At 41.1% G+C, this 26,152-nt stretch overlaps 1 protein-coding gene across 2 annotated transcripts in view; it reads right to left on the bottom strand.

The window, feature by feature from the left end:
* The window catches only part of INTU (inturned planar cell polarity protein), a gene marked incomplete at its 5' end in the record, with an annotated part of 39,211 nt that extends 13,352 nt beyond the window's left edge, over positions 1-25,859 (bottom strand). Inside the window, 4 exons of one of the 2 annotated variants that reach the window (XM_082282626.1) lie at positions 2,773-2,976; positions 8,172-8,257; positions 17,055-17,641; positions 25,771-25,859. In XM_082282626.1, coding sequence (XP_082138752.1) covers positions 2,773-2,976; positions 8,172-8,257; positions 17,055-17,641; positions 25,771-25,859 — 966 coding nt within the window. Of the gene's footprint in view, positions 1-2,772; positions 2,977-8,171; positions 8,258-17,054; positions 17,642-21,345; positions 21,495-25,770 lie in introns of those variants that run through there. The other variant, XM_082282625.1, reaches the window with a different exon arrangement.
* Between the last annotated feature and the right edge of the window lie 293 nt (positions 25,860-26,152).

The raw sequence follows: 26,152 nt of genomic DNA, 5'->3' as shown, positions 1-26,152 counted from the left end.
CCACCTCATTTATTGCTTTCTGCCAAATAATGATGGGCCAGAAATAACGCATGTAATATTAAGCATATCCACCACCAAGATTATAGTTAATTATCCCTCTACACAAACAAACGAAACCCAGGCATGATTAACTTCCCTGTGTATGTCACTAAGCACATTAAGCCAGTGCCAACGCCCGTTGGAAAATTTTCCTTCATCAAGACTAAAAGAATGCAAAGTTGCATTACAGAAGGACCTGACAAACTCTTCATTCATACCCAATTTAACTAACTCCATAAATACTCATTAGCGACAAGGATCTTTTTTTCTGGAGTCAATCCCTCAACTGAAGAAACCCTGCTCTTTCTAATTACAGCACTGCAAAGGGCTAGAAAGAGCCTTTTCCCCCCTCCTCACTATGAACTGGGGCCTTTACACAAAATTTGTTTGTGAATTATCTGAACACATTCGCAGGGAAAGAAAAGCCAACTGTAACGAAAGGGCAGAGCTGTTATCATGTGTGGATATAGTGATTTAGCAAGGGCCAGCACATGCCACCAGATCAGCTGTCTCCAAAGCAAGCCCAAAGGTCACAGGCCAGTGACAATGGAATTAATAAATGACAGGTAGCTCATTTCTTAAAGTGTAAATCCTCCCTCAACCCAACCCCCCAAACCTGAACAGACTCTTCTAGTAACAGTAGGAAGAACATGAACGTTATTCCTTTTAAGACATGCTATCACCAAAACCAGGTCAAACACAAAGATGTGAGTGTTGTACACTGCTACAAATAAGGTATAATTGTAATATCCACCTTAAACTAAAATATAAAACCAGGCAGGATTGACCTTACTCACTGAGAAACTGTTGCCATAGGGACACCCCCCACAGGCATACACACATCCCAAATGATTGCCAATACTACTTCCCTGTATAGCTGAGCAGACAGAGCTTACAAGTCTTAAAGCTCATTAATTCTATTTTAGGTGCCAAAAGCGCACAAGTGGGAGAATTATTTACAAGTTCTAGTTGCCATAATTTACACAGATGTGATCTGCATACTGTGCCTCCTCTGGATATGGGTAAAGCAGCTTATTAAAGGATCATTTATTTTTATTGTGCAGGATGGCTTTGGTGTACCATAACTTCACTACTCATTTAAAGTACTGTTTAAATAAAATCTGGGACAGTACATCTACAGGATAGAAGTTGCTTGAAGTTCAGAAAATGAAATTAAAGACAAATGTCTTAAAGAAGGCAGCATTCTTTTGTAAGGAAATGTTATAAAGAGGTTGATTATATCAGCAAAGAATCTCTCAACATATTTGGGGCTGCATAACAGCCAAGACTCCTCAGGAAACAATTATTCCATGTTGTGAAGGGACAACAAGGGCATTACAATCCCTCTTTTACCTCTGCTCAATGCTCAGGATTAATCCCGTTTCTTGGGAGAGTGTAAAGAAACAATGGGGCAAGAAACCAGTAGTCAATTTACAGTGAAGTGCAGGAATTGCAATCAGGCATTTACATGTGTCAGAGAGGAGCCAGAGGCCCTGAAATTATTTTTTTAAATATTTCATAAAGTTTACGTGGTCAAGAAAACACTGGTCTTCAAGTCACAGCAACTGTCCATAAGTGTTCTATCCATACAACACAGCAGTCTTAGACTACTACATATTACGGTATCATGGAATTTTCTAGGGTTCTCCCCAGCCCTGTCTCAAGAAAATAAAATTAAAGTCCACTTTGTGTAGCTGTAACACTTTTTCCTCTATTACACATCACCAACAGAACGTAGACTTGTACCAGCTGAAAAACAGTATAAATAAAGAAAAGGTATTGCAATCTAAGGAAAGCAAAATGTTTTCTTTCTGCTCCCCACTCCATCACTGTCCTGTCATCCCAGTCCCTGGGGACTGCAAAAACCTATGCTATGTTTGACGTCTCCTCACCAGAAATAATATAAGATCACTGGGACACAATGCTAAATTTGAGAATTCACACAAGGGGAGAAGAGTCCTTTTCTAAATGTCTGTTCCTAAGAAGTCCACTTTGTTCACTTGTCATTTCCAGACTGGGCAAGAGGCCAACCTCAGCTCTTCGTCCCTGTGTGGAGAGGAGTATTTGTAGCTATGGCTACATCCTGAACAACATCTACACAAACTTACAGTGGCTTACATGTACACTGGCAAAATTTTCCTGAAGAACACAAAAAGGAAAGAGATGTGAAAGGAAGCTTCACAGGACAAAGGAGAAGTACTTTAGAGCTCTAAAATGCTGCCCAAGCAAGAATCAGCAGCTGCCTGCTAACAGCAGACATGCCAGAGCCCTCTAAGAAAAGGCACATTAGCATTTCAAAACAGGAGGAGCCAGACAGATTATGGATGTGGACTGCCAATAGCTCCTGCTGGATGGAATTTTTTTGACTAGGCAGATCTCGTAATTCAAACTGGAGAGGCGTGTTGAAAACATCCCGGTGAGCATCCGAGAGACAGCTCGGCACTGGGGAACGCACCTCGGCTGTGCAATCACCACCCTGGCCTGCTCCTCACCTGCTGCTGCTCAGCAGCGCTCAACTGAGCTCAAGTACAATTAAAAGTCTGTCAACAGTGTTCTGTTTCTTCCCCCCTGGAATTCCAGGCCTTATTTCTGCCCAAATGGGTATTTTACGGATGATTCACAACTCCAAACCATTAGCAGGATTTTTTATTTATCCTTTCACATCAAATGTCGTAGCAGCTGCTGTGGCCAGTTGTTACCTTTCAGCTCAGCGTTATTGAGTCAGCCACGTACCTCATCCTTGGACGTCTCAGAGTCCAGTTTCAGCGTGAGGAACATGACAATGTGAGGCACATCCTGCACAGCCTGCTGGAGGTCCAAGCTGTCCTCTCCCCACAGGAGCCGAACCAGATTGTTCATACTTGACTGCGCCTGTTTGCTCCTTTGTTGAGAAGTTCCTTCGGGCTCAAATACTGAGGTTTCAAAAGTCAGTTTAACCTATTAAGGTAATTAATTACTGTGAAAACGAGGCTGTACTTACAATTGCATTCCAGTATCAGATGAAACAGATGCAGCTTGAGCCTATTAAGAGGTCAGGTTTTCTCAGCCTCAGCTTTACTGATGAAGATGTAAGCATATAAAATTCCTGCTGTTTCAAGAAAACCAATTATACATTCAGCATTACATAACCATCTATTACAAAGGACAAAGCCAGCTATTACATGCTCTATGAACCATGTGAGTAAGCATGTGGTTTGCTGTGTTTTCATACTTAATTCTTATGGTTTTGAGAATGGAAAAATACACTTACTGCTCTGGCTTTGTTTGAACACAAACCCCATTACTGTGCCTTTGAAACACACACAGTATTTGACTTCTTTCAAAATGTCAGCAGTTTCCTAAGTACATATCCTGAAGGCTCTTTCTTGAGCATTTCTTTGCCATTTTGAGTGCACTGACACATTTGCACAGGGAAATCCATTTAAATTTACATTGGACTGCAAAAGTCTGTTAAATTGCCACAGTAGCAACTCTTTCAATCTTCCACTTTCCTAAGGGTTTTGTTGCTGTATTTAACAATTTACACGACTACCAAGTAGCATTAAAATTGTTTACATCCCTTACTGTGCTATGTCCTCATAAGAAAAAAGATCAAAACACAAACAGAACATCCTCTCTTAAATAAAACTATGAAAGTTTAGATGATAAAGCTTATTTTGCCAAAAAATTATATCATGTTTACTGTCCCTTATTTCCCAAATAAATTAAACCCCAGGAATTTTAGAATAAATGCGCATTTCCCAACACACAAGCAGCACATAATCCAAACTTGATGCAGAAATATGTTTCAAAATTTGCTTTACAGAACTACTTTTTTAAGCCCTGACTTACAAAAATGATGTTTGTTAGTTGTCTCAGCAGTGACATAAGTGATTTTTTCGTTTTCTGTGAATGAACACATTATCCAAAGTATGAAAGGAGGAGATGTGAGAAACACCTACCTCTTGACTGAGCATAAAGTTGTAATTTCCAAGGAGAAAAAATTCATTTATCTTCTTGGATGAAGATATATTTGGTGTAAGTAGGCATGCTCTTAGTTCCCCCTTTCACATGCTTTTACTCAAGACTGTTTGTCTGCCTTGAAATACCTGTAACACGCCTAATGACTGGGAAGTTCTGAACATAATACATCACACCAAATCCTGCTTCTTTGCTAAAATCAGTGACAGTTTAGCCTGAGGACTGATGCAAAAAAATCCATTTATATTTTGCCAGTTGCGATAAATTTTGAGAAGGCCAAGCAGAGGTAATTCATACATTTAAAACCAGATATTTTTTGTTAATTGTCTATGTGTGTACACATACTTCAAGAGAGGGGTGCCAGCAAGAAATAATGATGCTTTAAAACACCCACTGACTGTCAAACTAGCTTGGAGAGAAGTGCCATCATCAGCTCTTACAGCTACATTTGTGTCACTGGCTGCCACCTTCCCCTTCCACTTTACTCCCTCTCCTAACACTTTCCATTGATTTTCTCCTCTCCTATTTGGGCTGCTATCAGCCTTTTTTCTCTTTTCTCTTCCTCCTCCCTGGTACAGCACTGTTCTCCTGCCCTGTACTACCCCTTTCTTTTCTGACAGTAACTCATCCCTCGTCCTCTCCTCATCAGTTCAGTTTTGATTCCTAACACTGCACATGAACAGGGCTCGAGGAGCAGGAACACTAAGAAGCAGCTGCTTTCCAAGACCCAGTAACTTGATAGCTGACAGTTTCATAAGAGTATGTTTTCTTCTCCAGCATTCTGAGACTCGGTTCTGTTTCTTTGTCACGCCATCTGCATATATTTCAGAACATTTTCCTCATACCCTGTTTAACTTTTTACAGATTTCCTCAAGGCCCAATAGTTACTTCTCTTAACTTCTACTGCATCTTGTCTGTGGACATTTACTCATGACACTTAGGCTACAGTCTCTACACTAATGACACACAGATGTCATTCTTGCTGCAGTCTATCTTTTAGTCTCTCCATTTCTTAAAAAAACAAACTCTGTCCTGTCTTAGAGACACAACCATATGATCCTCCAGGGAAGAGCTCAGAACAAACTGGACTGAGCAGCACTTTAATTCTCTTTCAACCTGGAGTCGTCCATGCTGCTTCCCACACAACTGTAATAGAAAAGGACCAAGAGACTGCATTTCTGCATATCCTAAAAAACTGGGTTGGTTTGTTTGTTTGCTTTTTGTGGAGAAGAGATGAATCTTCATCCTGAGCTGATCTGATTAAATATGCACTGGATCTGATTAAATATGACTACTGAAGTCCCCTTTTATAAGTACTGACTGCGAAACCTTCCACAGCTCTGATTTCATTTCTCCTGAAGAAAAACAGTTCAATGCACAACAGAAAACACCAAAGAAAATGACAAGAAGAATGGGAAAAGCATTAGTATTCCACTCTACATATCATGCACGCATTCTCAATACTTAGAACAGTTCTCCAAAAGAATTGAATCAAATGGCAAGAAGGTGGCAGGAACAGCAAACCCTGAGGGACACGGATCATCATTTTCTGCTTAGGAAACATAAGTGGAACATGACAGAGCTCTCCACAGCCATGGAAGGATAAGACATGGACAGTTAACTTTTTCTCATAACACAGGAACATGGGGGTATGACATGCACTTAATTAGATGGCAATTTGAAAACCAATGATAATTAACATAATACAAATCAATTACATAAACTACTGCTCCAGGATGCTGTGGACGTCAAAAGAATTTTAAGAAACAAAGGAGAACATAGAAACCCTTAACTGATTTTACAAGTCCTTTACTATTAACTGCTGGAAGCTGGAAAGTAATGATTGGACGGTCACTCTGTATTTTATTTGTTTCTTGATACTCTTACACATTTCTCAGTGTCAAAAGAGAAAATGTAGCTGTTAGACCACTGGTCTGCCCCAGAAAGGCATGATTTCATCTGCAAGAAAGCTGCATGGCTTGGAATATAGATTTTATTGCAGACAGAGCTGGGGGCATTGCCTGCCTTTAAAGACTGCCTGTTGCTTCCTGTTTTCAGTATCTGTTTGCCATGTGCTTATGGTCTGCACAACTGTAACTCAAAATTTCAGGCTGAACTTTCTGATTCTAAATGTCTGCCTCAGGCTGAATATTTTTAGAAAGTTTTGTGTAAAATAGTTCTGCAACTTCTGAGTATCAGAGCAAAGAAGAGCATATTCTTTTAGCGTATCTTGCCCTTCCTAGTCTGTCTTGTGGTTCTAGGAAACAGCAACTATTTTGATTACAGAAATGTAAACAAAAGGACTAATGTAGCATTGGATTTGTATTGCAAACTGAGGTAAGAAAAACAAAATTCTGGAAATACAGTAATGAGATGTTATGTCACATGGTGCAACTGAGAAAATTTAGGTAGTTAAGTTTTTGAAATTAATTTCAGCAACTTTTTAACATGAACCCAAGAAGAGTAGGGACTTCACTTATGGAAATGACTCATATGTAAGTAAAAAGGCTTTTTACATGGCATCTTTTTTGGTATTTTGCAAGGTAAGATGAATGAGAACACAGTAACAATTTTGCTTGTACTACAAAATGTCAGACACAACAACCCTCTATTCCCTCAGCAGCATGATTGCAGTGTACTGCATTGCAAAAAACCCCAGAACTCTGTATTTAAATCTCCACTGGTCTATTCCAGACATCACTCGTCTAGCTTGACTCAAACTGCACAGTAGAAAAGGAATAATTGCACTTTTATAAAAGGATTTGGAAAGCCACCATGACAAACTGTTACACATTTCAAGTAATCGCTGCCCGCTTGACAGATTTACTGACAGTGCAAGCATTAACACAGCATCACAAGGAACTGCTCTCTAAAGGGCTGCACTGCCTTTTAGCAACAAGCAATACCTCTAATCTAGCAAGGATACAATTACACAAACTGGATCATCTCTGCTTTTTTAATCATTCTGTGTTTAATAAGAGTTACAGCAACTCCGTATTTGGTCAAAGATGGACAAGAGAAGGTTTTTCTCCCATGGAGCTCTGCCAGTACCTGACCACAACTCCAGTAGCTCAGGCAAACTTCAGACTGTCAAATATCTTGGAAAGCTTCCTGAACTGACATCCCAGTACTCAATCTCACTGCAGCTGCAGATATATTTCCACAGGAACTTGCACTATGTAAGTTGCAAACAGAACTTTTGTGTTAAAGAAAACAGTAAATTTCCACTTTTTAAAATCTCTGGACTGTAAAAGGGTTCAGTTATTATCATCACCTTCTATATTCTACCTGAAGAAAAACTACCAAGAGACACTTTAATTTTTAACCTGCTCCTGCTCATACCTCTAAGTTTCAACTTTTACCTTGTCTTCCTGTCCATGAGGAAGTGGATTTAAGCAGCGTAACTCAAAATATTAAATTTTATGCTACTAACATCCTAGGTAAGTAGCACTCTCCTGGTTTAGTTCTGAAATAGCTATCTAATTCTTCATTACTTATTTAATTCCTCATTACAGCTACAAAATTACTATTCAGCTAGAACAAAAGATATTTGCAGTAGGTTTTGGGGAAAGAAGTATTATTCATCAGGTCAGGTTTTCTGGAATTGTTTCTTTTGGTTATCAGTTTTTATTACTGACTTCTATCAATTTCATCACTGTTGAGTTTTGAAAGATCTTAGAAGTCTTCAATCTAACATCTCTTAGAACCCCAATAATTAATTATTCTATTTAAATATTAAAGCAGTACCCATTTCACCATTTAAATGCTCTTAAATATTTTTAATAACACTACTTGTTAATTCAGGCTTCTTTTTACTCTCTTGTGGTTTGTGAGTCTTGTTGATAATAATGAAGACATAATTATTCTATTTAAGTATTTTCAGAGCAATTATTACCATTTTAAATGCAGTAATTGGCAGAACAAAATCCATTACTGTTTTGCTGACGTGTTTGTTTTTAAGCTAGATATCAGCACCTACCTATTTTCATGTAACTTACCAGAATTAAACTCTGAAATTTCTACTCTGACTGAAGTCAAGCAAGGCATTCAAAAGGTAACAGAGGAAGTTTTAAGAAAAAGGCCACCTAAATTTTGTTTCCTCAGGAAAAAAAGGCTAGAAGCAGTACTCACTTTCACAGAGGATTTTTGGAATAAATGTTCAACTACTGTACCTGCATAGGACCTGGAATGCAAGACAAAACCCTCTCGATGTTTTCAGAATTCACATCGACATCATTTATGGCAACAAGAACATCTCCTGGAGGTGGAACAGACAAGGAACGAGAAAGGCAGTTGCTATTGCACCACAATACAGAGAGAAAAAGAGTCTTAGTTTTAAAAATTAGTATGCCTCTCAAGCTGTCATAAATGTCTATTTGTTACATTTAAACAGATATTTGCTACATGCAACATTTACCACATTTAGTCTGTTACCTCAGTGCTCTTAAGGCCTTACGGCCACACTCATATCATTTGACAAAAATCATGGAAATACAGAATGGTTTGGGTTGGAAGGAACCCTGAAGATCATCTAGTTCCACCCCCTGCCATGGGCAGAGACACCTTCCACTAGACCAAATTGCTCCAAATCCCATCCAACCTGGCCTTGAGCACTTCCAAGGATGGGGCATCCACAGCTTCTCTGGGCAATCCTTTCCAGTGTCCCACCATCCTCACAGTCAAGAATTTCTTTCTCATATCCACTCTAAATCTACTGTCAGTTTAAAGACTTTCCCCCTTATCATGTCAATATATGTCCTTGTAAAAAGTGTCTCCCCATCTTTCCTGTAAGCTCCCTTCAGGCACTCCAAGGCCACAGTTAGGTCACCACAAAGCTTCTCTTCTCCAGGCTGAAAAACCCCAATTCTCTCAGCCTTTCCTCATGAGAGACGTGCTCCATCCCTCTGATCATCTTGGTGGCTCTGCTGTACAATAACTCTCTAAGCCTCTCCCCTCCATCCAGGCTTCTATCACTCTTGTTACTTGACTAGAAAACACAACAGATTTCACAACTCAATCCTTTCTTTTCCATTCCTTGCCCCTGCTGTGGCTCCTCCTCTCCATATTTTTATCTGCCAGTTTTTCCTGCCCAATGGCATCTTGTGCTCTGTACATCTGACACCTGTACCATCACTGGAAATGGGGAAAAAATACCCCTTACGGTCCCAAAGAAAAAGTCATTAACTACAAGTGGAAAGGGTTTGAAAAATTAAAGGCACCACTTAAAAAAGCAAACAGGACCAAATTAGAGCTTACAAACTTGAAATCCACATTCCAGTTTAAACTAGAAAAATCAGACTGGGATTTCTATATGAAGTGAAGGAAAATATTCTCAAGAAGTATCCCAGTGCTAATTAATTGGTAACCTATGCCTCATTCCCCTCAAAAAGATGCATGTTTAAGCATGGAGTGTGCAAAAGGGATATGAGACCTGTGGAAAAGAAAACCAACTTGTGAAGCTATAAAACATAAAATAGCATCAAGAGATAAAACTACATAGACCTGTCAAAAGGAATAGAAATTGGAAAGTAAAAATAAAAGGTTTTTTGACCATTTTTGTTCTTTCCTTGAAATGTAGGTGAGTGATCCCATCCAGAGTACTCCTTACAGTCCTATTCACCTGTGCTCAAGAAACCAAATGAGATCATATACACAGAAGTGATACTGTAGCAACCGTGGGAAATGAAGAACCTCTTGGTTAAAGACAAGGTAAGCAAAGCCTAGGTGAGAAAGCAGAGTGGAAATCAGAAGGTTCTGCAGACCCTAACCAGAGAATTTCTAAAAAACTTTCCAATAAGGGTACCTAGAGCAAAATACCTAAGATGAGGCAACATAAATTTATGACAAGAACTGTAAGAAGCGACTGCCAGTGGCGCCAGGACTTGATTCATTGGTTCCTTTTCAGAGGCAAATATTCAACTTCAGAGTAACAAAACAGGCCTTATTTTCTACTTGATTTTTCTTTGATGTCATTTTCAGTTGTCTCTGCTTTTTGTCAGGTGAAAAGCTTGATTAGTTTCTAGCTTGTATCTTCTGTCTGTAGGAAGGGAAATAAAGAAATTAGCTTCTTACTGAACACTGAAAGGGACTCGATTCCAAGGTCCTTCTTATGCATCAACTAAAAACACCAAGAGCTCCTCTGAAAGAGCAAATTGAAAACCAAGCTTCAATTTCTCGAGCTGCACAAAGACTCCCCTAAAAAGTACCTCTACATCCTCTCCAAGATTATTAACATGGCCTTCATCACTCAGGCAGTGGAAAGGGATTAGAAAAAGGATATGGAGTTGCAGCAAATGTGCATGTTTAGCATAGTTGTATTTTAAGCCTCGACTTGGCAACAAAGATGTGATCAACTGCAGAAATAAAGCGCTGACCCACTGTGAGGTTCAGTAGGTATTTCAATTTTCCAGGAGAAGACTTGCTCAGTTCCAACTGACACAGTGATAATGACATGCAGACTATGGAAAAGCACAGCCTGAGTCTCTAAGGTCTCTCCATTCCCTGAGAATCTATCAAAGGTCACGGAACGTTCAAGTTTAGAAGAAACTGACAGTTACCATTATTCCTATGTTCTACCTTGTTGTTAAATACCTTCAACTGCAACTGGAATTCTTCCCAGGCACAAGGTAGATTGCTCAAAATCAGTGCAACATACCATCAAGGCCAACAAGAGAAAGAACATTCTTCTTAATTAACCATCAGAAAGGAAATACTGAGTACCCCCAAAATGCAAGCAATATTCCTCTTTAATACGTCAGGCAATAACCAACTGCTCGCTCTTCTTTTACACTGAAGGAAAATTAATTCCTACTCCTCCTGAATGCAAAACCAAGAAAAGGTTACATTTTATTCTACACATAAAAATATTTAATTTTTTTCTCTTTCAAGAAATGGCTCTCTCCCTAACCTCTGTGTTTCTTGCACAGTTAAGTTTTAGCCTGTCAAATCTTCAACACAACAGTAATTCAAAGACAGAAAAGCTGAAAGTTAGACAGCATTTAAGAGGAACTCAGTAAGCCCATGCCAGAGCCCCAGGACATGAAAATTAGTAATGAAAAGCAGAGCACTCAGGCTACTCTAATATAACAAGAATTATAAACAGGATTACTATGTTCTTTGTTAAGAACACTGTATTAAAGATCATTATCCACAACTACAAGAGAAAGCATAAATTGCTCTTGTACTCATCTTAAACTCATCTATTTAAACAAAAGTTGTTTGTGTTCTGTTTGTTTGACTGGATCCTTAGGAATTCTGTTGTAAAGCCAGTCAGAGGAGCTGCACACACTTTGTGCAGACATCCACACCTTAGCACTTGAGGGAATGTTTTGGAACCACATCTCCCAGGGTGGAATAGACAAAGGCACTTTGAAAGGAGAAGAGCCATCAGTATTTACATGTTACATACTCCAAGTGTTTTATTTATTCAGTCCCTAATTTACACATGTAAAACTTTCATTGCAGCAGTAAATATTTATTCCATCCAACTGGTAAAAATGTAATCATAGACCATACATGGAACAGCATTCCAGAGCACACAGGCCAAGCAGTCCTGTAAGGCTGCCTGCCTTCTGCCAGAAAATGCTGTATCACTATCAAAGAGAGCAACTTGATCCACAACAGAGAAAATCTCTACTGATTAGGATGGATTTTTCAGAATTGGGGGTAGAGGCAGTGAGGATGGGTGCTTGCATTTTTTCCTTCTTTTCTTTTTGCCACACACAACAGCAGTCAAAGAATAGAGTAAGAGAATAAATGACATCACTGGGCAAAGAATAAGATATGTAGAATTACAAACCCTGAGTATTTTTAAAGCAGGACATGACCACAAGATTTACTCAGTGTAATAATTAACTGCTGTGAAAGAGTTTGTACATGCAAGTCTTACTTTGTAAGAGCTTGACATCTACATTTATTTGAGAATTGTTTCTTGCACTTTAGCAGAGTAAAAGACTTACAGAAAGACAGACTGATTTACGTCTACACACATGAATTGTGTCAAGAAATCAATGCAGTTGTATGAAGTTTAATCTAATTTCACTTACCTAATGCTTAAACAATTCAGGTTAAATGAAATCAAAGTGTAAATAGCCTTTGCAATTGTTTAAGTTGATCTAACTCGATTGTCTGCAGAATAAGTCAAACCATCCCAGACTAAAACATCACTGAATTACAGATAAAGGGAGAAACATCAGAACAAAGTATCACTCAGTTCCACTTTTAGAGACGCAGCGAGCCACTACAATAGAGGAAATGAATTTTCTTCAGGCAGCTCCAGGATATAATTCCTTAAGCCAACAAATTTATCTTTAGAAAAAATACATGTCCTTCTGAAAGAAAGTAGTTTAGATTATGTATTAAGGAACAAATTCTCCACTCTGATGGTGGTGAGGCCCTGGCACAGGTTGCCCAGAGAAGCTGTGGCTGCCCATCCCTGGAAGTGTTCAAGGCCAGGTTGGATGGATCTAGTGTGGGGTTAGAACTAGATGATCTTAAACATTTCTTCCAATCCAAACTGTACTACGAGTCTAGGATTCTCTTTAAGGAATGAAGTAAGCTTTACTCTGATCCCATTAAAATGAATGATCAAGCTCTTGAATTCTATTACTTACTGTGGAAAGATTCTCAGTTCACAAAGAAACTGCAAGACATCTATACATGTTCTCTGCACAATGTTAAGCAGGACTGAATTGTATTTGAGTGATGAAACAGAAAGAGGCGAGGCAGGAATTTTTTCCTATTTTATTTGTTCTATCAATCTTCTCATCAGAAGAGACTTCTCCCATCCAGTCAGCAGCAGCTAAGACCAGTGTGTGCTGATCTCAAACACCCAGTCTGCACACAGCTGATGGAATTATTCCTGCCTCTTTAAGGACAAAGTTTAGGAAAGTCTTTAGCATTGCTGCCATCCCTAGAACGTTTATTTCAGAATTGCCTATCTCTTCGCCACTTGAGGCACAAGACTATGACTGCTGTTAACCATCCCTCCCCTAGAGATAAACCTGCATGCACCATTTCTAAAAGCAGATCTCCATTGCATTAAGCCCAGGGACACTGACTGGCAAGGGAACACCACTTCCATACTGTGAAGGGAAGTGAACTTTTCTTTTCTGAAATCATGAGAATCAAGTTGTTCACATGGGAGAGGATGGAGACAAAACACACTTTTGTCATGGAGTCCTGATATTTAGTTTCCTCCATTCTTGGTAATGACTTGGTGGGAGCACTTATAAAAGTTCCCATACGTCTTTCCAAAAAAGGCAAACTATGGAACGCATTCCTACTGAAGAAAAATCAATTACTTGTTTTATACGTTACCAGGCTGCTTTCATCCAAACCAATGCTGCTGTGCTGCAAGAGGAGATTAAGAGAACAAAAGCAACATCCCAAACATCCCAGTGAGCACACAGCAAAGCTTACACAAGCTCTGTTTCCATCTTGTGAGCCCAACATCTCTACTTGGGAGAGTCTTTCCAACAAATACACCATCTACATAATTCCACATAAAAATCTCAAACTCTCACAGGATTTTGGTCCTTTCAAGGGCTTTTATTTCTGATAGGACTCTAAGGATATGGACCTTTCAAGGGAAACTTGCACCAGCAGCCTGTAGCTTGTGCATACATGTTCAAAACTGGATTATTATAACCCATCTTTACCTTCATCCACAATTAATTCTTGTCAGTCAAGAGATTTCACAATTTTTTGACAATTGTACATACTGATAAAGTGAGAAGATTCATGCTGAGCTATTTGGTGATGAGAGCTATAAGATACTTTTGAAGAGGATAACAACAGTACTCTCTGCTAGTGAAAAAAGCTTTGCTCTATTTACAGTGTCATTGGAATTAATTTTTTATTTTTACTATGGTAAAGATGATGCTCATCAGCATTTACAAGAACTCTTCCCTGCCATGAATCCAACAGGTTTCAATTTGAAGTGGGGTGGGAATCAAATTATAATGGCATTACCTATCACAACCCTTATTTGTCTGGATTTAAACGTGAGTATTTTGAGAAGCTTTTCCTCTTTGAAGATATGCTCAAAGTTTTCCACTGCAGACCAAGCTTTGTACAATGCTGCAAATTAACTTAAGCAAGGAAAATATTTTGCCGAAAATACAAAAGACACTTAAAAAGCACGAGATAGAAGCAACTGTATTTCATCTTAACCAAAATGAAAGTGGCAATGAGTTTAAAAATCAATGAGGGCTTTTCTGTTTTGAAAATTTAAGATGGATGCTGACCTGCTAAATATAAAAAGAAAAGATAGATGAACTGATAAGCAACACATGGATAGAGTGCCATCTTTCTAGAGTTACAAAGCAGCAGGGTTTTTTAGCTTGCAAAACTGCTGTATTTACTTTCATATGGTCAGCGCCTGCATTCCACTTGGTTAATAAAGTACAGCAACAAGACTTACGACTTCCATATGCAATCTTAAAAACAAAAAATTAAAGTGTATTGCACAAATAATAAACAGATGTTTTAAGTGTTCAAAGCTATAAGGGATACACACTTCAAAACAAATAAGAAAAGCCACCTGAGGAAAGCGATTATTAAGGATGGGAAAAGAAGTTATTTCTACTAAAAATGTTGAAGCATAAATCGCTTTGTGAGTCAAAATGAGTGCTGCAAACTGCTTACCAGGAAGACAACCAGATGTCATTTTAAAGCATGTCTTTTTAAAGGAAAATATAGTTTGGATTTGCCTCACAAAGGACTACTACCAAGTTGGTCTGGCCACTGAAATATTATAAAGCCAAACAAAAACAGGTTAATGCTTATGCACATACAGGTCAATGAAGATGAACAAAGTTATAACCAGACCAGCCAGCAGGCATTGTGCTGTGCCGATCAGGTATTCCTCATTTGTGATGGCTTAAGAAGCTGCTCACTTTTGTGCTAATTCTTCAGTTTTAGACTGACCACAAAAATGTCCTTTACTGGCTGTTTCCACAATTCTCAACAGGACTCCAAAACCCTACTTTTATCAAGAAGGACGGAAAGGCAAAGTTCTACTGTTATTACTCTTGAACTTTGTTTCCAACTTCAGCTCCTCGGAAGATCTGAGGAGCTGTCTATTTGCTTCTAAATCAGGCTTTGGGTGTACAACATAGCTATGCCATTCTGTGATGTGCTGTACAGAACCAGTAAACCAGACAGATTTTTGACAAGAACAGGAATTTTTTCCTGTATATTCTTTATGCAGACAACACTGAAATCTGAACATCTAATTTATGCAAAGCATCCCTATTTCTAGACACCACATAAAAATTCCACAGTACTCAGCTTCACTATAGATATATAATTTGAAAGTATTTTTACATGAAAATTATGTATTTTCCACTGTTGGCACTGAATGCAGCTCATTTTCCCATTTAAGAGTTGAATAACCCCAGTATGCTTAAAACTATTTCAGTTTCAATGTGCAAAAAAACAAGGCAAGGGTTGATGATAGCCTAGGACATATTAAAGTGCAAGACTCTTCTTAGATTAAGCTAAATGCTCTTCTCTTTGAAACAAACAAAAAACCCCCCCAGTTTTTGTCCTCACTAGCTCTGGGAAGCATTAAGTGCAGCAGATGAAATTCTATCTCTGGTTAGGTCAGCTTGATCTCCTGGATCTGGTACTTGCCTACGCTGTTCTGACTTCACACCTGCTCTCACAAAACTCTTATATACAAATCTGTGTCCCAAAATTAACTTACAGGTTACAAACACCCACTTGTACACTAATGAGATTAAATAGCATTAAGCAGATCAAGTTGAAACTTGCTCTCTCCTCCCTCTCAGCCGACATCCCCCACTTCTTGACTAATCAGTTCTTGCTGGTAAAATTTGAAAGTTATCCAATTTTCCCTCTGGAGTATTCTTTAGCATCTCTACCAAAAACACGTGCTGGAACAACCAGCCAGTCAAAGCACGATGTGCCTTGTTACATACACAATACTGGAATTTCAAAAGCACTCATGCTGACTTTGTGGGATTTGTGCTACTATAGCATTAAGATTTTTAATGATCTCCTAACCAACATCACATCTTTGCTCTCCCATTCTGTGAGCAACCAGCTTCAAGGATAATTATGTAATCTTTCACCCTTTACAGATGTGGCCTGGTTGTCTCACATTTACTGTCTCTGAGGCTGATGTCTGTGAGTGCCAAGTTTTTGGTGGCCTCCATGTTGGGAGTGGGAGTATTTCTGCTCCCTCATTGCCCCTCACGGCAGTTCATTCCCCTCCATTATTCACATTTGGGTGCTTGTCAGACCTTCTGTGTCCCAAGTTTAACTTACTACACCAGCAAAATACCAGACTGCCAATTTCTCTTCTGGGTTAGTTTCCTGCCAGGTTGTTTCATCAGCTCATGGAAGTGTCCAAGCAGCCAAACCAACACAAAGGCTGTACGGGCTCACTGCCTCCCCAAACTGCAGCCCTGCGATGGATTTGGAGCCTCCCAAAATCTAAACTACTGAGGAAGCTGCTGTTAGGCTTGCTGAACAGAAAAATAACCAAACAAGGCTGTGCAGAAAGTTTATAACATATGAACGTATCTTACTCGGTATTTTTTTTCCTCATTTTTATGGCACTAAATCAGTTTAAAGCATATATACAGTAAAGCTTTTTATCTCAGGGGGATGCTGTGGAAAAGAACAAAATCTAAATAGGGTATCTGGCAGACTGTATGTTTTCTCCAGTCCCACTTATCTACTGAGCAAATCCTCAGTTAAAATCCTAAATTAAAGGTGGTGGTGGGGGGAGGGGTATTTCTTGCTCCAAGCTGCTCAATCTCTGAACACTAAGGAATGGTCATCTCCTTACTGTATTAACACCTTCTAGATTACGCCACATATTCTTAAAACCAATAATGCAGTAAAACTGACTAGGTAACAAAACATCAGATGCAATGACACTGATTTAAAATAATCCCTCGAGAACTGATGTAATTGCTTATGTCTCAGGAATATTCAAGTCAGCTGCCTCTAACAGCAAAAAACCCACAAATCTTCATGCTAAAGGAAGAGTGTAGAAGTTAACTATTCCTTCAGTTACTTACCAATCAGGATTTGACCTGTTTTCATTGCAGAACTACCTGGCACCAAGCCATGTACCACAAGCTTCTCTTCACTGACTCCTCTGGTGGCTTTATCCCTCCTGCCTTGTTTTTCCACTCTTCTGCTGCTCCATGAAGACTGATGGACAATCCCTACTAAGGCCTCCAGCAGCCTCTGCTGCTCTTCTTCCCCAGCACTGTAGAGTTTTCTGGGATTTACATAAACAGACACATCTTTGTACTTTTGCTGAACAGTGACACCCACTTTCTGAGCAGACTGGTGTTTCAATATGGAAGTAGGACCAGTGGGGTGCACATTGCAGCTTCCACTGCCTTTCTTACCAGAACGCTTTGGCAAAAGACTCTTCTTTTTTAGCATTTTGGTCCATTTCTTCAGTTCATACTTTCTTTCCTTTCGTGATCCCTCTTGAATAATTTCAGCTTCATTTTCACGAAACCTGACATGATTCACTGCTGGCATTTCTGGACAGCTGTTCTGAAGCAGAATTTCTTCTTCGCTTTCACTTAGTTCTAAATAAAATAATTCCCCATTTTTCTGCACACTATCCAACCATTCAGGCTCAAGGTCACTGGAAAATAAAGAAGAATGATCAGTGAGCTCTGATAAGGGAGATCACTGTGCAAGTGACATCTGATTATTTTAAGTAGGGAGGGGACAAAGTGCAAAGGTTAAATAAAAAAAAAAGGAAAAATATAGTTGCCTCCTGAACATTGAAAGCTCAGCTGCTCTAAGTCTGCCATGATGGTTAGAACTTGTTTTAGATAAATGATGGATATGGCAAGGAAAAACATCCCTGTCGTATGTTAAAACAGCTTCTTCAAATGCCTTAGAGGAAAACATCCACTGCAAAAAGCAGTAGTCTCTTTTCAGAAAACAAACAACATTTCTTTCACATGAAACTTTTAATTAGTAATTACATTCATGTGCACAATGGGACTTTCCCTTAAGAGAAAAAATACATCCTATTTGTTCTCTCCCATTACTTTTTCCCTTATGCATTTGTAATATAACCACAGCACGATTTTTGAGGTGGTCCTGTGCAGAGCCTGGAAATGGACTTGTTTATCCTTGTGGGCCCCTTCTAACTCAGGATATTCTGTAACGCTATGGGAAGACAGATTGTACTACCAGCCCTTTGGAAAGAGAAGATTAACATCTAAAAAATCACTTAAATTTAACATTAAAAAAAACCCCAAATAATCTAAGATGAAATCTAGGTAACAGTTTTTAAACGCCAAGTTCCACATAGCACATGCCAGCTTCCAGGCAGAAATACACACTAAAAATGTAAAGAGGCACCACTGCTACAGAAACACATCTGGCAGCTGGAGTGGATCACCCAAAGGCAAGAGCAAGACACTGCTGCAAAGCAAAGGCAAAGCAGCTCCAGGATGTGTTAACAGAAGCATCATCAGCACAGTGCAAAAAATTCTTTGTCCTAATTTGGCAACGCTGATGTGTCAGCTATGTCCAGTTTTGGGTAATAAGTTTTAAGAAAGATGTAATAACTGGAACATAGCCAGAGCAAAGAGACAAATACTAAGTAGCCTATAAACACATTTTAAAGGGAAGGAGACTGAAGGAATCATACTCTTTTGGCTGAAAAAAAAAACCAACCAAAAAATGCCTGCTGAGAGGCAACAGACCAAGTGAACCTCAAGGTGAAGTTTAGAATGTTACTCGAGATGGATGAGGACCAATAATGGCCAAAGTAAGAAGGGTACTCAGAGGTTTAATTATCTGGGATGTTCTGTATGGAAGATTTTCAGGAACAGACAAGACCAAGTAATTCTTCCTGACTAGATGACAAAGGTCTTCCTGTTTCATAAAAATCATAAAAGGAAAAATGAGAACGGAGATTTAAATCATAATTACTATAATTGTTTAAAGTTAACACGCATTCATACATTTTCTACACTAGAAGTAATTTTACTGAATAAAGAGCGCTGATTTTGTTTAAAGCTAGCACTAAATAAATCAAATAGAGCATTACATTGAAAACACAGATAAATGATAAAGCTTCAAAGTTTAGCTGAACAGAGAACATTATAAAAAGACACTGCACCAGAGCACCTTCAAGGCTCAATGAGAGGATCTGGCTGGACTAACAATACAGAGAACACTGGCATTACTCTCTTTCTGCAGGCCCAGCTACTGAAAGAAGTCTATGGATGTTGCAGACAGGAAGAAGCATCACCTACCTCCTCTGCATTTATTAGCTTTTTTGCCCAAACAGATAGTTTAAAAGAAGAACCACCACTTGTGATAATCTGGCTATACCTGATGGTCAGGGATAAACCCAAGTGTGCGATTTCTGCCAAGTCTTACTCAGAATCTTGAGTTCTTACTCAAGAAAGTATCAGAATGCTAACAAAACCTAAAGGCTGTCAAGGCCACACATTATCTGATCCAACATCTCTCAGAAGGTGGTAGGCAAGAAATAACGTGACAAGAGTTTTTCCTTGGTTTATTTTTTAAGGCATAAGTGAGCAAAATCAGGCAAAACCAAAAAATCAAACAACCCCACCCCCACAACCCCCCAAGCCAACCAACACCAGTACTCTCCCCCCGCCCCTAAAAAAACCCAAACAAAAAAGGAAACACAAGAAATTTACAAAGAAATAACATTTGAATTAGCAGAAACTCCCGTGATGTATGATAGCATTTTTATTCCCTCTTTAAAAGAGACTGTGATTTTTGGAAACGCTGCTTCTTCCCTGGGGTAGATGTCAAAATTTCAGCCTGGATGTCAGTTTATACACTCATGTTCTCCAGCTTTGTTGTCTGTTTTTATTAGAACAATATGGACCAAGGGGAAAAAAAATGGTGTGGGCATGTGTTTACTCTGGTTACCCAAACAGAACAATGCCAGAGAGAAGTCAAGAAGGAACTATAGTGTAAAGAAATTCTCACTTTCCCAATAAAGATCCATACAGATATCTGGAAAAGCAAAGCCTGAAACAAGAAGTCTGCACCTAGGATGAGAGGCTTTTTTCCCCCTAATGCTGTAGTGTCACAATAGATTTAAACCAAGAAAGGAAAGAAAAAAAGAAAAGAAGAAAGAAAAATCTAATTTTTCTCTCTTTTCCCCTGTGTTGAAACAAGTGCTTACACAATAACCTCAACTTGCCTCTAGGACTGGAAGTTTCAGTAAAGGGAGCTAAAAAACTTGAAGGCCTGCACTTCTCTTAAGAGTAGTTTCACTGATCCCACACAGGTATTTCCACTTTGGAACAAATGTCTGAAAAACTGGGCCGATTGAAATTTTCCATTTATGGAAGAAAGATATATTAGAAAGAAAGGATCCAAGTTCTGCTGGATAAATTGTTATGCAGATAAATTATTAAAAGTATTACACACATTATTACGAGTATTAAGACATGTGTTATGTGCTGGAAAATGTGGAAGACAGCTTTATTCCCTGAATGTATATAAAGGATGCCACTAAAAAGGCATTTTAGATGAAAGACTTGGGAAAGGAAAAATCCCAAACACACAAAATACAAAAACACATGGCTTCAGGCTGAAATGCTACCGTTGTCTTCTGGCTCATAAATATAGGAATAAAGTAAGGTAGATGTACATACAACAGCTTTGTCCCTGAGCCAGAGTTACAGGGCTACTACAAACTAAAGTACACTTGAACACACTTCTAAATTCTCCCATTTGAATATTTTTTTGTCCTCCACTACACAGCATGATGAAAAGAACGTGCCGAATGAAATGTCATTGATTAGACCCTGAAACACACATTTTAAGTGTCAAGCAGAGCTGTTTTAATGCGCGGAACCAAGTAAATTTTTAAAGTTTAGTAAGTTTTAATTTCACCCCAATTAAAATAACATGTACATATGTTAAAACCCTGGAGATTGCATTTATAACTTTAAAATTACGTATCAGTATTACAGAATTATCTCCTGACGCAGTATTTCCCAAAAGACAGGACACTAAAAGAGAAAGACTACACCTTTCTTGCTAAAGCATGTGCCAGGTCCCTCCTTCCCCTCTGCTTCCCAGGTCGTGTCCCGCTGGGATAGAGGACCCAGTGCAAGGACTGCCCGCAACTGAACCCACGCCGCGTTACCGTGGGGGCTCTGCAGAGAGACTCTGTCAGAAAGCTCACACCGTCCTCTGCTCCTACAGCCAGCCCCGCACCGCGGCACCCACAGCGCCGAGGGGCTCCCACCGCCCCCCGGCGGCCTCCGCTGCGCAGGGCGGCGCCACGCCGGGGAAGCCCCCGGCCACCGCGAGACACCGCGGCCCCGCCCTTACTCGGAGCTCGCAGACAGCGAGGAGCCGCAGGAGCCGCAGGAGCCGCAGGAGCCGCTCTCGCTGCCGGTGCCCGCGGGCTCAGCGCCTTCTCCGCTGCCCGGCTCCATCCCGTCAGCAGCGCCGCTCCCGCCGGGCCCCGCGGACGCCATGACAGCCGCGCGCCCGGCGGCGCACGTGACGCGCGCCGAGCCCTCCCATTGGCCGGGGCCCCGCGCGCCATGGAGACGGCGGGAAGCGCGAGGGCCCGGCCGTGAGCGGCTGCGCCGCGGTCCCGCCGCGCTGAGGGCAGAGCGCGCTCTGCAATGGGCATTTCCCTGTGCCCAGCCTAGCCCGTCCCTCGAACGGCCTTCTGTGGCTTAATAGGGACGCACAATGCAGAACCAGACTTTACTGAGTTGTCTGATTGCAAGGTCCCAGTACCGGTCCCATAAAAGACACCGTTAGTGGAACTCGAGTGTCCTGCGGTGAGGCTCAGAGCAATGTAAGCAAACACTGATCCGGAAGGGGAAAGACGAGGGAAAAAGTGATTCTCGGGTCAACTGGTAAGCAATGGGATGCCTCTGTGCTTTATTTTATGTGCTATTGTGTAAATTTAATGAGCTGTGAGAAATTAAAGTAGCTTCTCTGTAGGTTTGTCAGAAGAGCGGTGTGGTTCAGGAGAAGCAAGGATGTGACAGACCCGAAGAAGTACCTTAAAATAGCCTATGCAGTCTACACGTGTAAAATCACGCTCAGTCAAGAGAGAGACAAAAAAACCCCAAACCCCTACTCGGTTTTCAGGATTTAAATTATTCGTATCCATGAAAAACAAGACCTATGGCAGCCCTGCAGACAACTTGCTGTGTAGCTGTGTCAGTAAACCCATCAGGACACACATGGTGAGTGGGGAAAGGGATGGAGAGTAATTGTTGGAACATGTTTAATGTGCTGGATTTAATCTCTGCTCAGTGGGATATTTGCATAGCTTCAGCAGTGAGGTTTTATAGTGCTGGAACGCTATGTAGGGGTGACAGAATCCTGGTATGAAATTCCTGTACTTGAAACTGCTTTAGGGAAGCGTTTATTAGTAAGAGTGATTTAAAGTGAATTAACAGACAGAAATGTTTTGGACTCACATCCATGTGATTAAGGCTTCAACTGGAGTAAAAATACCTATGTTAAAAACTGTGGCCATTCTGAAGTCCCTGTACAAGACCTGATTTTACAGATGTATTACTGTTGCACAGAATACAAACCTATCCAGAGGGGGAGATAGAACCATTTCCTATCTAAAGAGAAAAAGTTTGTTCTACTCTGGTTTCATTTAGAAGTAGGTGAGATACACTGTCCTGCCCTTCCTAATTATGCTTACATTTGCAAGCACTTTTAATACACCGAGCACCACAGTGAAGTGTTTCTGTAGAGAAGTGATAGTCAATGCCAGATGGTGTTGTGTTAGTTAAATTTCACTGAGTTCAAGAGTTGGTTAATTGGTTCCAGTTGTTTGTTCACTGAGTGAGAAATACAGACTCTCTCTCAAGGAGGCAGTGGTCTTACACCACTTGCTATTTTATAGGAGTAACATATCGTGAATGGAAGGATGATGGAAGGTTTTGGTCCTCAGAGGGGAGTAGCTGGGAGCCACCTAAATGCTTTGCTGAAACGAATGTGGAGTTTTTGCTGCTGTGAGAACAATTAAAGATTGCAGCATGTATCTCACACAGCAGGATTTTATTTTAGTGAAGACACAGATTTTCCCACACAATCCCTCTTGAGAGGAAAGCCTCTCATTTCTTGGGCATAAATATTAGGAAGAGACTTGAAATAATTTGTCTTCTGGCAGACACTTTACACTTAGTCCAAGTAGCTGGGGCTGATGCTCCTCACTAGGGAATCCATGAGCTTTCTATGCTAAATTGCTGTTTTTAACATGCAGATGGGAAAACTCTGCCAGGGGGCATCACTGGTATCAATAGCACTGCTCACCCTCACTGGACAACCGGTTAATGAGCACTTAGGAGTGGATAATTAAAGCCTGAAGGTTGTTCTGATTAGCTGTTCCTGCAAAGAACTAAATCCACGTGTGGAAATTTATTTCCTGAACAAGAGTTTCTTGTTACCTTTTTTTGGCTTAACCTGTTTCAAAAGCTGCTGTGCTTTAAAAATAACAGTCTGCCTTGATCCATTCAGAAGTCGACTGGAGTTAAAAGAAGACAGGGTATAGGACACACTGGTTCCATACTTCAAATTACAGCTCTTCATTAGTAATAAAGAGGCAAGAAGGCCCTAAGTGACTTGTTATTGTTTCATTTTTTCCTTTCTGCTTGTTTTCAGATCAGTTAATATTTCCAGGAAGGCTCTACCAACAACTGGACAGACATAAATGATACACTGCAGATAAAACATGATATGTTATAAGCAGATAAAACTAAGAGGAAAATAGTTTCGTCTTTGTTTATCAGTTCTGTTTCTTGTTAACACCTGTTTTACTGAAAGAAAAACGTAACAAAAAATATGAGTGACATTATATTTCATCTATTGATTCCTATTTTTTAAAATTCCTCCAGTGCACAGCATGAGCAAAATATGTCAGAAATAATTCCCTCTTTTTTAAGGAATAATGACAACAACACAACTTGCCCCTGCCGTGTAAAGTCTTTCTTAAAGGACAAAATACATATTTCACAAGGATTCCTTAATAGTTAAGATTTTTTGATTACAAGGTTTCCATAAAACCGTTTAAGACTGTGGTTACAGAACCTTCTGTTCACAACTTCTCTGACAGGACTGTGTAGAGACTATCCACAGCCAAAGCACCGTGACTTGAAGAGTGACACTGGGCTGTCAGTTTAATTGGGATATTTACGTATAGACATCCACGGAGGATGAAGGCTACCTCTGGGACCAAAGGAACAGAAATTTTGTGAGCAAACTCTCCAGTCCTCAATAAATAAAATAGACTGTTCTTTCTGACTTCTTACGCTTTCTGTATCAACTCTGATCACAGAAGGTATTTTAGAAGAACACAAAACCAACAGGAAGACAGCCGTGAAGAATCTGGGAAGAGCAGTACAACCCATCTCATCCTTTTGAACAACACTGTTAAGAGTTCTCTCTAGAATGAAAAGCAGCTGTAATTTTCAATTTTATTTTCTACTGCTTTTACTTCACCTTAAATCTTTTAAATACTATTTTTTTAGGATCACCTGCTATACATAGCAGGCATGTCAGGCATGAAAGAAAACTATTATTTGCAGTCAGGCAACATGCAAATGTTTCAAGCATGAGTCGCCTTATTCCACTTAGAATATATTAATATAAGCAAGACCATGGGGCAGCATGTTTTAATCCGGCTCTGAAATTTTCTGTTAAGTCACTGAAAGTCCATGGGCAGGGTTTCAGAGGGTCTGTCTGCATGTGAGCACATTTACTGTGCATAAAGCAGCCTCAGAGTGCCATGCCGGAGCAGGCTGATCCCAGCGTGCCCTCCTTGCTGTGCTCTGTGTTTTCCTCCCCAGTGCTCACAGGAATGGATTTCACACGGCTGTTCCGTCTGACGCCTTGAGCTGGAGTTAATCACTTGTTAGTTTCCATAGCAAGAGCTGCTTGGAGCTGGCACTGGAAGTGCCCGTGTGCTTTTTCTGTGCAGCTGGAAATAAACCAGCGTGGCTGAGAAACAGGAAGCGGACACTTAACAGAACTGGAGATGAGCTTCTCTTGGATTCTGCTGAATGGGATGCGTTTTTCTTTGTAAAGTTTCTGCGGCTCTCAGCTAGCATATGGAAAAAGCCATTAAGGGTGACTTTCAAAGTCCTGCACGGGCCTATTGGGCAAGACTTTATTGTCGAGATGTCTTTGTGGGGGGATACTGTGGAAAATCGCACGTTAGGGATGGTGAATGCAGGAGGAAAAGCAGCTGCTTCTCGTACAATGTGCCTCCTGTGCATCCACTGAAGAATTTTTTCCCATCCCTCTTGTATCTGTGCGAGTTAGAATACATTTTTCCCTCCCCTTCAAGAAGGGTTCAAAACACTTATGGCATGGATGCAACAGCATCAATTCGTACCAAAGTGTATCAGCACGTTTCTCTGCACATGTAGGAGTCCCAGGCGTAGCGCCGTAGCTTCCCTCACCTGCACGTCCTCCCCTTCTCCAGGAAGGAGGGGAGGAAACCCGCCGGCAGCCGCCCCTTCCCTTCCCCTGCCATGCACACCGGGGCACCCCGGCTCCCGCCGGCCCCTGCCCGGGCGGCAGGACGCGGCCCCTCGCCCTTCCTGCCGCCACGGCGAAAGGGGAGCTCGCCGGGGAGCCGCTGCCTCCGCTGTCCCTCCGCTCCGCGGGTCCTGCCCCGCGTCTCCCAGGGCGGCCGGAGCCTCCCGATGTCGGGAAGCGATCTCAGGCAGCCGCCCCCCGCCGCAGCAGCCGCTCCCCGTCCCCGCCACTGACCTGTGCAGCAGGACGCTCTGCACCGAGTCCAGGTCCTCCAGGTTCCTGGTGACGGGCCGCGGGATGCTGTACCTGCCCGCCCCGAACATCGCGGGCGGCCGGGCGGCCGCGACCCCCGCATCGCCCGGCCCGCGGCAGCGGGACTGCGGGCGGCCGCGGGCAGGTGGGAGCCCCTCAGCCCCTCAGCCCGCCCGTCCCCGCCGCGTTGCCCGCCCGCTCGCCCGCCCGCCCGCTCCTGGGCCCAGCGGCGCCGCGCCGCGGGGCGCGGGGGAAGCGCGCCCTGCGCAGCCGGGAGAGCGCGGCTGGGCTTGCGGGGATTGCGCTCTTACACGGTGGTGTTTCTCTCAGGGACTTGCAAACCGTGAAGACCCAAGTTTCGGAT

Source organism: Coloeus monedula (genome assembly GCF_965178545.1).
Source record: "Coloeus monedula genome assembly, chromosome: 5".
Taxonomy (NCBI): domain Eukaryota; kingdom Metazoa; phylum Chordata; class Aves; order Passeriformes; family Corvidae; genus Coloeus; species Coloeus monedula.
This window is presented reverse-complemented; position numbering and strand designations above follow the sequence as displayed.